The sequence below is a fragment of the Orcinus orca genome, chromosome 2, assembly GCF_937001465.1.
Source record: "Orcinus orca chromosome 2, mOrcOrc1.1, whole genome shotgun sequence".
Classification (NCBI taxonomy): Eukaryota; Metazoa; Chordata; class Mammalia; order Artiodactyla; family Delphinidae; genus Orcinus; species Orcinus orca.
This window is the reverse complement of record NC_064560.1, coordinates 176,605,532-176,620,676: the sequence shown is the minus strand read 5'-3', so window position 1 is coordinate 176,620,676 and position 15,145 is coordinate 176,605,532. Positions and strand designations below refer to the sequence as shown.

Here is a 15,145-nt window from a genome sequence, read left to right as displayed (position 1 = left end):
TCAAAAAGAATAATTAAATCTGGAAAGAAATGGGGTCAGCAGGTCTCGCAGTGCTTTCAATCAGGAAGTCTCAGAGCTGGAGGAGGGAAGTAGCTGCCAGCAAAGCTGCTTTCCTCCATCTCAACCCAAAAAACTGCTCATGCCCAGGAAGAAGACATAGGAGCCCATCTCACCACATACAAGTTGACCTTAACTTTGGCATCTACAGTCAAAAAATTGATTCTATTCATAAATAGAATGTGATTATTGGCCATTCACATATTTTCTTTGAAGAAATGTCTACTTAAATCCTTTGCCCATTCTTTTAATTGGGTTATTTGTCTTTTTGTTGTTGACTTGTAAGAGTTCCTCTGACTACAAGTTCCTTATCAGATATATGATTTGCAAATATTTTCTCCCATTCTGTAGGTTGCCTTTTTACTTTCATGATGGTGTCCTTTGAAGCATGAAAGTTTTTAATTTTCATGAAGCCCAATTTGTCTATTGTTTTCTTTTGTTGCTCAGGTTTATCGGCTGATAGTAGACTACATGATAGAATTTTTACTAATTTTCTTAGGAGTACTAATGACAATGTGGTTACAAAGAGAATGCCCTTATTTTTAGGAGATGCATGCTGAAGGGTTTGGGAATGAAATGTGTGCCACTTTATGACATTGACATTTTGAAGATTCCAGGCCAGTTGTCCTGTAAAATGTCTCATATTCTGGATTTTTCTGATTGTTTCCTCATGCTATTTAACCAATTCCTCTATCTCCTGAATTTCTTGTGAGGTCAAAGTTAGGTCTAGCTTGATCAGGTAATTTAGGAACATCCTGTCAGAAGCACCTAATATCAAATTGTCCCTTGATCCAGATTTCTCCACTATAAAGGTACATTTTTTCTTTTGCAGTTAATAAGTAATCTGTGAGTCTAGCCTTTTAAACTGTGCTTCAGTACAAATCAGTACTTTGATTTAAAAAAATTTTTTTAAGATTGTGAAGGCATATGAAAGGCTTCTAAAAAGGTAGGACAGTGCTACTTTTCACCAGGGAATGAATATAAATAAATAAAGCAGCCATAACTAAAGCATAATGGCATCAGAGCATAAAATACTGGCATTGCAATAAATAAAAACATGCATCATACAGGAGAATAGAATGTTAGTTCGAAGGTACCCTAGAAATAAAATTGAGTTTAACTGCCTCACTTTACAAATGCAAAACCTGAAGCTCAAGAAGGTTAATAAATGTTGTTAAGGCCAATTAAATTAAGTCCAGAAAATAATAATAATTTTTTGAGTACTTACTCTATCCTGGACATTATTCCAGCACTTTATGTGATTAAATTAATTAATGAGTTCATTTATTTATCCCAACAGCTTTATGAGAATAGATTATAATTACTTTCCCCATTTTTTTGGCCAGCAAGAAATTTAGGCAGAAGTTAAGGGACTTGCCCTAATTCCCTAGTAAATTAGGGAGCTGGGATGGGAACCCAGGAAAGCTGACTCTAGAATCTGTGTGTTTAAGAGCTCCACGCTTCTACCTCACAAGTTATGTCACTGTGGCTATGGGGCCACAGCTAGTTAGGAATCAAATTAGGCCCTCTGAGAACGAATTCCTCCCTCTATCTGGAATACCAAGAGTTGAGTCAGTTGATTGTTCCTCGTAATCTGGAGCATCACCAATTCTAGCCTACACTGGGCGGTCTATTATGAACAGGCAGCCGCTACTTACCTGTGATAATAAGGGAAGAATGCTACAAGGATGATCCAGCACAGCTGAACACAAGCCCCCTCCCCACAAAACTGAATAAAGTACTTGGCCTTGGGGTATAATATCGTGTTATTTTTTCAGTAGATTTGCCTTCATAATTATGTTTTGCTAACATTGCTATTAAAGTCAGTCGCTATTCTCTATACACCCCATGGACAGCAAGGGACCACAAATGGTAGAAATGCTTCACATGGATATGCCTCTGTGAAAAATGAGACTGGACTGTAAAAGCTCTTCTCCACCCCTTTCTTTCAATCCTACATCCCAGGTCTTGGTCTATATCTTACTGATCTCCCATGTTAATTATTTTAACCTTTTCCTCTGTGGGCTCCTCTGTCTCTCATCACCATAGAAACCCATTCTGCCTTAAGAACTGTCTTCCTTGCCAGTTTCTTTGACCCAGGCCCTTTGTTTATGTCCTCCTTCAGCTCCAAGTCACCTGCTGAATTAAATCTAAGCTTCTTGATCTTGGCTTTGGGACCTTTCTCTAATTTGCCCCTTTTTTATTCTCTTTTTAGAAATAATACATTCCTGGAGCAGAGGTTAAAGCAGATCACTGTCAGCCAAAATATTAACAGAAATAACTAATATATTTACACAGTACTTTAGATTTGAGTAAAACATATTCACCATTACCTCAATTAAGTCTCACAATCACTCTATGATATATACATAAAGCAGGTAACAAGATCAGCATTTTAAGTTTAATAAAATTGGGGGCCAAAGAAGTTCAGTGTCTTGACCATGATAACACAGCTTACCAGTGAAGCTATAGCTTGAATTTATATCTTCAGACTCCCAGATCATGCTTGGTACATCATACAATACAATCAATAACCCTGCATTTACCAAAATATTTTTTGTCTTTTGGCTTATATACTGTGGCAGGCAGAATTCTAAGATCTCTCCCCTGATCCTCTCCCCACACCCAGCTCTGTGTACATGCCCTGGGGCTGTGAATATGATGAGATATCAGTCCCCTGATTGTGTTATGTTTATAAGGCAAAGTTGATTTTAAAATAAGGAGATTATCTGGGTGAGCCTGACCTAATCTATGAGTCCTATAAAAGCAAAGACTTTTCTCTGGTTGATAGCAGAGGAGAAAGTCAGAGAGATGTGCTCCATCTGGCCTGGAAGAAAGCCAACAGCCATGATGTGAACTAACCACAGGGGTCATGTGGGAAGGACCTGAGAGTGGCGTGTAGGAGGTGAGGGTGATCCTCACCAGTAGCCCACAACAAAACAGGGACCTCAGTTCTACAACTGCAACAACTAGAATGAGCCTGGAAATGGATTTTTCGCCAGAGCCTCAGCCTGATGAGAATTCAGTCCAGTCAACATTTGATTTCAACTTTATGATACCCGCAGCAGAGAGCCCATTCATGCTGTGCCAGCCTTCTGACCTACAGAAATGTGAGTTCATAAATGGGTGTTGTTTCAAGCCACTAAGTTTGTGATAATTTGTTATACAGCAATAGTAAACAAATACATCTAATATTCCCTTACTCTTCTTAAAAAAAATAAAAACACGTTTTCTGAAACCACTTCTATGGGCCTAGGAACCCAAGATGTGTTCTGAACCACAGCAAGTGTAGAGTAAACATTGCTGATGCAGAATGAGGCTAAGTAGGCCCTTCTAACAGTATGGTAGCAAGAACTGGACCAGGAATTTTAAAAATTTTATTTTTTTAAGTGTCATACAGTAAAACTGACTTTTTGGGTGTACAGTTCTATGAATTTTAGCACATGTATAGTTGCATGTAACCACCATCACAGTCAGGATACAGAACAATTCCATAACCCCCCAAAATTGCCTTGTAGAGGGCCATATCTTTCCCCTACCCCTCATCCCTGGCAACCACTGATCTGTTCTCTGTCACTATAGTTTTATCTTTTCAAGAATGTCATAAATAAAATCACATAACATGTAATCTTTTGAGAATGGCTTATTTCATTCATCATAATGCCTTTGAGATTCATTTAAGTTGTTGTATGTATCAGTAGTCCCTAAAATGGCATATTTTTAAACCTCTTTCTGTAGAAGTTTAAAAACTAGAGAAAAGTACCAACAATCAAAGGATGTTGACACTAGAAGTGATGTGCGATATTACCTGAGCCTATGCTGTCCTTTAAAAGATGAGGAATCTGAAATCCAGTGAGGGTTGAGGACTTCCCAAAATTGTATGGCCACAAGTGAATGGTGAGAGAGATTCAATCTCCCTTGCAGTCACATAACCCATCAAAATCTATAAAGTGAGGTAAATGTTAAGACTGGGGGAAGTTCAACAGAGAAATTAAAACCTTTACAGACAAGCAAAAGCTAAGAGAATTCAGCACCACCAAACCAGCTTTACAACAAATGCTAAAAGAACTTCTCTAGGCAGGAAACACAAGAGAAGGAAAAGCACTACAATAACAAATCCAAAATTAAATTAAATTTAAATTATTAAAAAATGGTAATAGGAACATACATATCGATAACTACCTTAAATGTAAATGGATTAAATGCTCCAACTAAAAGACATAGACTGGGGGAATGGATACAAAGACAAGACCCATATATATGCTGTCTACAAGACACCCACTTCAGACCTAGGGACACATACAGACTGAAAGTGAGGGGATAGAAAAAGATATTCTATGCAAATGGAAATCAAAAGAGAGCTGGAGTAGCAATTGTCATATCAGACAAAATAGACTTTAAAATAAAGACTATGACAAGAGACAAAGAAGGACACTACATAATGATCAAGGGATCAATCCAAGAAGAAGATATAACAATTGTAAATATTTATGCACCCAACATAGGAGCACCTCAATATATAAGGCAAATGTTAACAGCCATAAAAGGGAAAATTGACAGTAACACAATTATAGCTGGGGACTTTAACACCCCACTTTCACCAATGGACAGATCATCCAAAATGAAAATAAATAAGGAAACACAAGCTTTAAATAATACATTAAACAAGATGGACTTAATTGATATTTATAGGACATTCCATCCAAAAACAACAAAATACACTTTCTTCTCAAGTGCTCATGGATCATTCTCCAGGATAGATCATATCTTGGGCCACAAATCAAGCCTTGGTAAATTTAAGAAAATTGAAATCGTATCCAGTACCTTTTCTGACCACAACGCTATGACACTAGATATCAATTACAGGAAAAAACCTGTAAAAAATACAAACACACGGAGGCTAAACAATACACTACTTAATAACCAAGAGATCACTGAAGAAATAACAGAGGAAATCAAAAAATACCTAGAAACAAATGACAATGAAAACATGACGACCCAAAACCTATGGGATGCAGCAAAAGCAGTTCTAAGAGGGAAGTTTATAGCAATACAATCCTACCTCAAGAAACAAGAAACATCTCAAATAAACAACCTAACCTTACACCTAAAGCAATTAGAGAAAGAAGAACAAAAAAACCCCAAAGTGAGCAGAAGGAAAGAAATCATAAAGATCAGATCAGAAATAAATGAAAAAGAATTGAGGGAAACAATAGCAAAGATCAATAAAACTAAAAGCTGGTTCTCTGAGAAGATAAAACTGATAAGCCACTAGCCAGCCTCATCAAGATAAAAAGGGAGAAGACTCAAATCAATAGAATTAGAAATGAAAAAGAAGTAACAACTGACACTGCAGAAATACTAAGGATCATGAGAGATTACTACAAGCAACTCTATGCCAATAAAATGGACAACCTGCAAAAATGGACAACTTCTTAGAAAAGCAAAACCTTCTGAGACTGAACCAGGAAGAAATAGAAAATATAAGCAGACCAATCACAAGCACTGCAATTGAGACTGTGATTAAAAATCTTCCAATAAACAAAAGCCCACGACCAAACATTTAGAGAAGAGCTAACACCTATCCTTCTCAAACTCCTCCAAAATATAGCAGAGGGAGGAACACTCCCAAACTCATTCTACGAGGCCACCATCACCCTGATACCAAAACCAGACAAAGATGTCACAAGAAAAGAAAACTACAGGCCAATATCATTGATGAACATAGATGCAAAAGTCCTCAAACAAAATACTAGCAAACAGAATCCCACAGCACATTAAAGGGATCATACACCATGATCAAGTGGGGTTTATCCCAGGAATGCAAGCATTCTTCAATATACGCAAATCAATCAATGTGATACACCATATTAACAAACTGAAGGAGAAAAACCATATGATCATCTCAATAAATGCAGAAAAAGCTTTCGACAAAATTCAACACCCATTTATGATAAAAACCCTCCAGAAAGTAGGCATAGAGGGAACTTACCTCAACATAATAAAAGCCATATATGACAAAACCACAGCCAACATCGTTCTCAATGGTGAAAAACTGAAACCATTTCCATTAAGATCAGAACAAGACAAGGTTGTCCACTCTCACCACTATTATTCAACATAATTTTGGAAGTTTTAGCCACAACAATCAGAGAAGAAAAAGAAATAAAAGGAATCCAAATCAGAAAAGAAGAAATAAAGCTGTCACTGTTTGCGGATGACATGATACTATACATAGGGAATCCTAAAGATGCTACCAGAAAACTACTAGAGTTAATTAACGAATTTGGTAAAGTAGCAGGACACAAAATTAATGCACAGAAATCTCTTGCATTCCTATACACTAATGATGAAAAATCTGAAAGAGAAATTAAGGAAACACTCCCATTTACCAATGCAACAAAAAGAATAAAATACCTAGGAATAAACCTACCTGAGGAGACAAAAGACCTTTATGCAGAAAACTATAAGACACTGATGAAAGAAATTAAAGATGATACGAACAGATGGAGAGATATACCGTGTTCTTGGATTGGAAGAATCAACATTGTGTAAATGACTATACTACCCAAAGCAATCTACAGATTCAGTGCAAACCCTATCAAAATACCAATGGCATTTTTCACAGAACTAGAACAAAATATTCCACAATTTGTGGAATATTGGAAACACAAAAGACCCTGAATAGCCAAAGCAATCTTGAGAAAGAAAAACATGGCTGGAGGAATCAGGCTCTCAGATTTCAGACTATACTACAAAGCTACAGTAATCAAGATAGTATGGTACTGGCACAAAAACAGAAATATAGATCAATGGAACAGGATAGAAAGCCCAGAGATAAACCCACACACATATGGTCACCTTATTTTTGATAAATGAGGCAAAAATATACAATGGAGAAAAGACAGTCTCTTCAATAAGTGGTGCTGGGAAAACTGGAAAGCTACATGTAAAACAATGAAATTAGAACACTCCCTAACACCATACACAAAAATAAACTCAAAATGGATTAAAGACCTAAATGTAAGGCCAGACACTATCAAACTCTTAGAGGAAAACATAGGCAGAACACTCTATGACATAAATCACAGCAAGATCCTTTTTGACCCACCTCTTAGACAAATGGAAATAAAAACAAAGATAAACAAATGGGACCTAATGAAACTTCAAAGCTTTTGCACAGCAAAGAAAACCATAAACAAGACGAAAAGACAACCCTCAGAATGGAAGAAAATATTTGCAAATGAAGCAACTGACAAAGGATTAATCTCCTAAATATACAAGCATCTCATGCAGCTCCATATCAAAAAAACAAACAACCCAATCCAAAAATGGGCAGAAGATCTAAATAGACATTTCTCCAAAGAAGATATACAGATTGCCAACAAACACATGAAAGAATGCTCAACATCACTAATCATTAGAGAAATGCAAATCAAAACTACAATGAGGTATCACCTCACACCAGTCAGAATGACCATCATCAAAAAATCTACAAACAATTAATGCTAGAGAGGGTGTGGCGAAAAGAGAACCCTCTTGCACTGTTGGTGGGTATGTAAATTGATACAGCCACTATGGAAAACAGCATGGAGTTACTTAAAAAACTAAAAATAGAACTACCATACAACCCAGCAATCCCACTACTGGGCATATACACTGAGAGAACCATAATTCAAAACGAGTCATGTACCACAATGTTCATTGCAGCTCTATTTACAATAGCCAGGACATGGAAGCAACCTAAGTGTCCATCAACAGATGAGTGGATAAAGAAGATGTGGGACATATATACAATGGAATATTACTCAGCCATAAAAAGAAACGAAATTGAGTTATTTGTAGTGAGGTGGATGGACCTAGAGTCTGTCACACAGAGTAAAGTAAGTCAGAAAGAGAAAAACAAACATTGTATGCTAACACATATGTATGGAATTGAAAAAAAAATGGTTCTGAATAACCTAGGGGCAGGACAGGAATAAAGACACAGATGTAGAGAATGGACTTGAGGACACGGGGAGGGGGAAGGGTAAGCTGGGACGAAGTTAGAGAGTGGCATGGACTTATAAATACTACCAAATGTAAAATAGATAGCTAGTGGGAAGCAGTCGCATAGCACAGGGAGATCAGCTCCATGCTTTGTGACCACCTCGAGGGGTGGGAGAGGGAGGGTGGGAGGGAGATGCAAGAGGGAGGAGATATGGGGATATATGTATATGTATAGCTGATTCACTTTGTTATAAAGCAGAAACTAACACACTGTTATAAAGCAATTATACTCCAATAAAGATGTTAAAAAAAGACTGGGGGAAGAACAATTATTATGGGAGCACAGAAAATAACCTTTTTGTTGTAAATGATAATAAGCTCAAACTAGTTTAAAGCAACAAAATAATTTATTGGCTCACTTGGTTAAAAAAATTCAAGGTGGTGTGGTCTTTAGGCACTGCTGGATCCAGGAACTCCCATGATGTTGTTCAGAGGTCTCAACCTCTATCAATCTCTTACTCTCCTTCTCTTTACTCTCTGGTCTCTCCTTTTTGCATGGTGGCTTCTTTCTTCCCTGTCACAGGCTCTTGCTTTATGCCAGGAAAGATAGATACTGGTAAATCACACCTACAACCTTATAGCTTCTGATCCAAAAGAAAGGCCTATGCTTTCTCTCCTAATTCCATTGATCAAACCTCTAGCAATTCTCTCTCAGTCTCCTTACTGGTTCCTCCCATGTCCCCAACTTCTAAACTCCAGAAGTCTGTCCTTGGACTACCTCTCTTCTGTACCCATACTCCCTCCATTGGTAATCTCATCTGGTATCATGAATGTAAGTACTATCTGTCTCCAACCTAGATCATTTCCCCCATACTTCAAACTTGTATACAAACTGCCTACTTGACACATTTACTTGGCTGTCTAACAAGGCATTTCAAATGTAACATGTTGAAAACCAAATTCCTGATCTTCCTCCCCCCACCCCAAACATGACCCTCTTGCAGTTTTCCCATCTCAGTAAATGGCAACTCTATCCTGGTTGGAATCATCCTTGATTACTCTCTTTCACATCAATTCCATCATCAAAATGTGTTGCTTATACCTTCAAAATAGATCCAGATTCCAACTTCTTACCATATCCACTACTAACTCCCTGCCTAAGCCATCAGCATCTCTCCCCAAATTATCTCAAAAGCTACGCATTGGTCTCCCCATTTCCTTCCTTGCTTCTTGGAATCCATTTTTAACATAGTAGTCATAATGATCGTCTTAAAAACATACGTCAGATCAAGTTTTTTCTCTGTTCAGAACCTCCGATGTAATCTCTATATCCTGCAAAGGAGTGATCTCCAAGATATATTGACAAGTGGAAAAAAGCAAAGTGAACAAAAGTGTGTATGGTATCTGCTACTTGTCTAAGAAAGAAAAAGAAGTATAAAAAATTTATATATGGGGACTTCCCTGGTGGTGCAGTGGTTAAGAATCCGCCTGCCAATTCATGGGACATGGGTTCAAGCCCTGGTCTGGGAAGATCCCATATGCGTGGAGCAACTAAGCCCATGCCCAACTACTGAGCCTGCGCTCTAGAGCCCGCAAGCCATAACTATGGAGCCCGCGTGCCACAACTACTGAAGACTGTGCACCTAGAGCCTGTGCTCTGCAACAAGAGAAGCCACCGCAATGAGAAGCACGCTCAGCACAACTAAGACTGGCCACCTTTCACCGCAACTAGAGAAACCCGCACGCAGCAACGAAGAGCCAACGCAGCCAAAAAATAAATTAATTAAATAAATAAATTTATTTAAAAATATATATATACTTATTTGTGTATACTTTTAAGTGGAAGGATAAACTATAAAAAATATTTTTAAACGTTATCTACAGGGTGAGAAAGGAAAAAGAAGGAAGAGACAGGGAAATAATCTAGACTTCTCTAAATGTACTACCTGCTTGGTAAATTTTGGATTTGAAACCATATAAGTGTTTCACAAAACTATTTTTTTTTAAAAAAGCAGCTCCCAAAAATCCAAAGCAAAATGAAATATTCAGACCTAACTGGGTATCAAGCTAGTGGCATAATGACACACGGAGGAATTATTCCAAGTCACTTTAAAGCAATGCAACTTGACTGTACATGCCTAGAGAGATATACCCTGAGGACAGAAAAGACTTGAAAAAAAATTCAGAAACTATTATCATTAGGCATATGTTTAGTAATCATATTAGAAATGTTATTCTGAAACCATTATATATATTGTAGGATAAGGCAAATGAGTAATTATGTTAACACCATTAGGTACTGAGATTTTCAGAAGAGATACACATATAAAATCAAAGTAAAATCTGTATAATCCTAAACTTGGATTGGAATATTAGTATAAATGCATGATGCATTTTCTCAAAAACTATGTGTATATGTGAATTTTTTAGCTCTGTCCACTGAAAAGGCTTACAAACAATAATTGCCCAGTAACGATGAGCATTTGTAGCATCCAGATTGTTTTCTTTAAATATCACTTTCCACTTAAAACCTTGGATAAAGAACTGATTCAAGGTCTGGGGCAGAAAAAGTACTAAATTAGCCTTGAACATCTTGTCACACCAGAAATCAAGTGATCTTGGATGTGGGGTGCTTCTGCCGCTGCTCAAACTAGTGTGTGTGGTTTGGAAAAATTCAAAGAACTGTACACTGAGTGCATGCACCTTTCTGTATGTGTGCTATACTGCTATTAAAAGTTCGTTTCGGGCTTCCCTGGTGGCGCAGTGGTTGAGAGTCCGCCTGCTGATGCAGGGGACCCGGGTTCATGCCCCGGTCCGGGAAGATCCCACATGCCGCGGAGCGGCTGGGCCCGTGAGCCATGGCCGCTGAGCCTGCGCGTCCGGAGCCTGTGCTCCGCAACGGGAGAGGCCACAACGGTGAGAGGCCCGCGTACCTCAGGAAAAAAAAAAAAAAAAAAAAGTTCGTTTCTACATCATGGAAGATTTCAAACGTATACAAGAGTAGAGAGAATAATATAATAAATATTCATTTCCCCATTATCTAGCCTCAACAGTGATCAAAAGTCATAGCTATTCTTGTTTCATCTACCGTATATTCCACCCACCTCCCTCTCCCCAATATTTTGAAGCAGATTTCATGTATCCTATCACTTCATCAAAGACTGTGTTTAATCCATAATCTATGTAAAAGACAATCTATCTAAAACACTTACGTATATAAAAACATACATACATAATACACATAAGGAGTGTTCTAAAGGTAACTTACTAAGGATCACACAATACCTGCCCCCCGGAGAGTGTTTTGGAGGTGGAGTGTGGAGAAAGAAAGCGTGTAAAAATTTTTGAGTGTGAATGTTTTCACAGCGTCCAATAATTCTGCATTCGCCAGTCTCTCGATTTCCCACTCTTTTATTTAACGTTGCCGCCCCCGGAAGGCTTTCGTATTTGGGACCCCAACAAGGAAAATGAGATTAAGTGTAGAATAAAATAAAGAGACTTAAAAAGCATCTCAACTTCGTTAGTATTTTGTCTAGAGAACGCTCTATCGTGTCACAGTGGAAGAGATGCATTTGCTTTTTCTTAACTGAAGCGCTTATCCCGTGATAACTCCAGTTAGAAGAGAACCGAATTGTAGTCTTGTTCAAAGAACTACAAATCCCAGAAGGCCATTCGGCAAGGGCGCCTGCGCACCGCGCGCTCCGTCCTTTCCCCACCTCTCTGCCGGGAAAGACCCGCCCCGCGGTGCTGTCGCTCGCGCTGGAAGAAGCGGAAGAAGATGGCGCTCACCAGGTGAGTTGTTGATTTGGGTCCTCGATACGGAAGGGTTTGGGAGTACCCACCTTTTTCATTTCTCTTCCCACGCTCTCCGGGCAGTAACCCGGCCCGGGTCACAGAGCGACAGAGGCCGAGGCCACGGCTAGGCCCTCTCTCCGGCCGCCGGGGCGACTAGGCCTAGCCGAAGCTGGGGTCTTTTCTGAGCGGCTTCCCGGGTTGAGTTCGCCCCCTCACTAGGACCGAAAGCCGCGGCGTGGGGAATAGTTCTCTGGCTTAAGATGCCGAGGAGTCGCATGTGTTTTCGCTTAAGCATCTTGGGGGTGTGGAGAGAGCTCCCTCGGGTCCGCGGCTCGGGTGGGCGCGATGGGAGTGTGGACGGCAGTGGCTTATTTGTCTTGGCAGAGTGAAGCGGGTGGGAGGCGACCACCTGGCTTACTGCCGTTCGCCTGCCGAAGTCTCTCTCCTGTGTCTGTCCCTAAACAAGGATTACCGGGAAAAAAAAAGGTGGGGGCGCGGCACTGAACGGAGATTTAAAATCAGCCATAGTACTGGCCGCTGTCTACTAATTCGCGCCGCTGCTCCGCACTTTAACTTTGGGCCTTAGAATTTCTTCCCGTAGATGGAACCACTTCGGATTTTTGCTGTCCCGGTTGCCTTGGCAACCGCAAGTAAAGTGGTCCCCGCCTTTAAGAGAAAGATGCTTAAGGGGGAGATTCCAAGGAGTTACGTAACTCCTATTAGTTGTCGACCTTGCTGCCCCATCTAAATAGAAAAACTTTCCATGCGAACGAACGCAACAGGAAAAGTTGAGTGTCACAGAGGGTAAAGAAACTAATCACGTTAGTACATACGCTTGAGTTCCCTAAACACCCTTCATTCTCCTCACATACGGTTTTCCTGGCTGATGACAGTTATGAATCCTAAACATATTTGAATCAGAAAATTCTTCTGGGAATTACTTTTGGATGCCTTGCTCTATCCTAGGGCTTGTGTGTATACAGAAGGAAATCTGACAGTCTTTGGCTGCAGGGAAGATGGGGTACAAGGCATACAGATATGAAACAAAGAACCACACAGAATGCTTATTGTGTAGTACTAACCTTAAGTGCAAAAACAATTAGATGGAATGAGCTGAATGGAATGGAGCGTGTTCTTTAGTAAATGTTGCAGGCAGCAAACATTTGATTGAGTGCTCTCCAGATGGGAGAAGTGTGACAAAGACTAGTCGAGTTATGAGGAAAGGCTTTGTGGAAAAGGTGGAATTGGAAAAGGACACAAAGGAAAACTATCAGAGATATTGTGGGTATTGTGTGCTTAAAAGTGCAGTGGCAGGGACTTCCCTGGTGGTCCAGTGGTTAACACTCAGCGCTTCCAATGCAGGGGACGTGGGTTCAATCCCTGGTTGGGGGAACTGTGTGGCGTGGCCAAAAAATTATTATTATTTTTCCTTAAAATTGAAGGGGCAGAGTGCAGTCTTTAAATAGCTTGACTTACATAGCTTTCAGATTTTGTTGAGTTTTAGCTAATTTGGTTTCTAGAGATGGTCTCAAGTTTCCAGGTGAACTGTTATCTCTGAAATCTACCAGGGATTCTTAACAGGGACTGTTAAGACATGCTGATGTGTTACAGTCCTGGTGTTACTAACTAAAGATTTAAAGTCATACTGATTTAACTTTCTAAACTCGTGCGTTTAAGGTTATGTATCTAATAATATCACTTGCATTTAATACGCTTTCTTTAGTAAAGGGGAAAGGATAGAGTAAGATGTCTGCACAGTGGCACTACTGATGTTTTGGACTGGATAATTCATTCTTGTATGGGACTGTCCTGTGCATATTAAGATGTTTAGCAGCATCTTTGACCTCTACCCACTAGATGCCAGTGGAACCTCCAAACCCGTTTCTACCCCCTACCTCCCAAGTTCTAACAATCAAGATGTCTCCAGACATTGTCAAATGTCTACATTGTAGATATTTTGCTCCCAGTTGAGAAACACTGAGGTAGACTTTCTGCTGGCTTATGCAGCCCACCCCCACCATAGGAGTGTACCTCATGGGAATATCATCCTTTACAGGGAACAACAAAATTAAGACCCCCTGGAAGGCTAGGGTGTTCTAATCATAATCCAGGCCAGATTTTGTGTTTACTGGTTTGTCCAAACTCTGCCTTTTGATCATTTTACTGACTGGTTCTTCCAACAGAAGGTAAAGACAAGAGAAATGAAACATAAGTAAATATTTTGGCTTCTTTGTTACTGTCTTTGTATCCCTCCTATGTATTGGGTATACATGGTTTACTGAAAACAACTGTGGTATAAGCCCAAAACGTTAGACTCCATTCATCCAGTTAGTAAATTGCATGTGTTGAAAGTCTACCATGTGGCAGGCTAGGGTTGGTTTTACAGTATTGAATCAGTCAGGCAAACCTCTTATCCTGACGGAACTTATATTCTAGGGAAGACAGACTGCAGGAGTAAACAAATCAGTAATGCAAGTTCAGGTAGTAAGTACTAAGAATAAAATACAAATAAAGGGATAGAGAGTGACTCAAAGTGTGGGGTGGAATGCTGTTTTGGACAAGGTGGTCATGTGACAGCTGTTGGGAGGTATAATTGAGCAGGGACAATGAATACTAAGAAGCAAGCACTAAAAAATCTGGGGAAGAGTTTTCTTAATAAGTAAATAGAATACTTTATGGCAGTGGGAAAGCAAATGTAAAGATCCCGAGATGGCTTGTTTAAAGGAACAAGTAACATAAAAATGAGTGCAAAGGGAAGAGTGAATATATTTCTTTTGCCAACATTGAAGTAGGCCCTGCTGTGAGCTAGCTAGACAATGCGTAGAGAGTTAGGAATAAAAGAAACAAAAGGCGTGATTCCTGCCCTCAAGTTGCCTACAGTCTAATGAGAGAAAGAAAGGTAAATAAATAGATGATAGTAGTAAATAAGGTAGATATTGTAATAATGATACATAGAGGGTCTTGTGAGAGCATGGGTGGTTAGTTTGGTCAACTAACCCAAACTGGGGGAATTGGGGAACAGCTCCAAATAATCAAATATTTATGGAACACATATTGAATGGTATTTAGACACCATGCCAAGTGGTTCATGGGTACTGTCATTTAATACTTATTACAGCTCTGTGAGATAGGTAATCTTATGGTCTGTCATTACAGATGAGAAAACTGAGGTTCAGAGAGGTAAACAACTAATCCAGGTTAGTGAGTGGCATAGGTAGGATTAGAACTCTTGAGTTCTTAGCCATCACATTACCTGACCCGCCAGACTGGATTAGAGCCCTCTGACATACGCTGTCATAACACT

General features: G+C 39.4%; 1 protein-coding gene across 1 annotated transcript in view; it reads left to right on the top strand.

The window, feature by feature from the left end:
• The first annotated feature begins 11,747 nt into the window (after positions 1–11,747).
• SNW1 (SNW domain containing 1) overlaps positions 11,748–15,145 on the top strand; it is a 35,823-nt gene continuing 32,425 nt past the window's right edge. Inside the window, exon 1 of the mRNA XM_049705308.1 lies at positions 11,748–11,838. Coding sequence (XP_049561265.1) covers positions 11,825–11,838 — 14 coding nt within the window. The 5' untranslated portion in view covers positions 11,748–11,824. The remainder of the gene's footprint in view (positions 11,839–15,145) is intronic.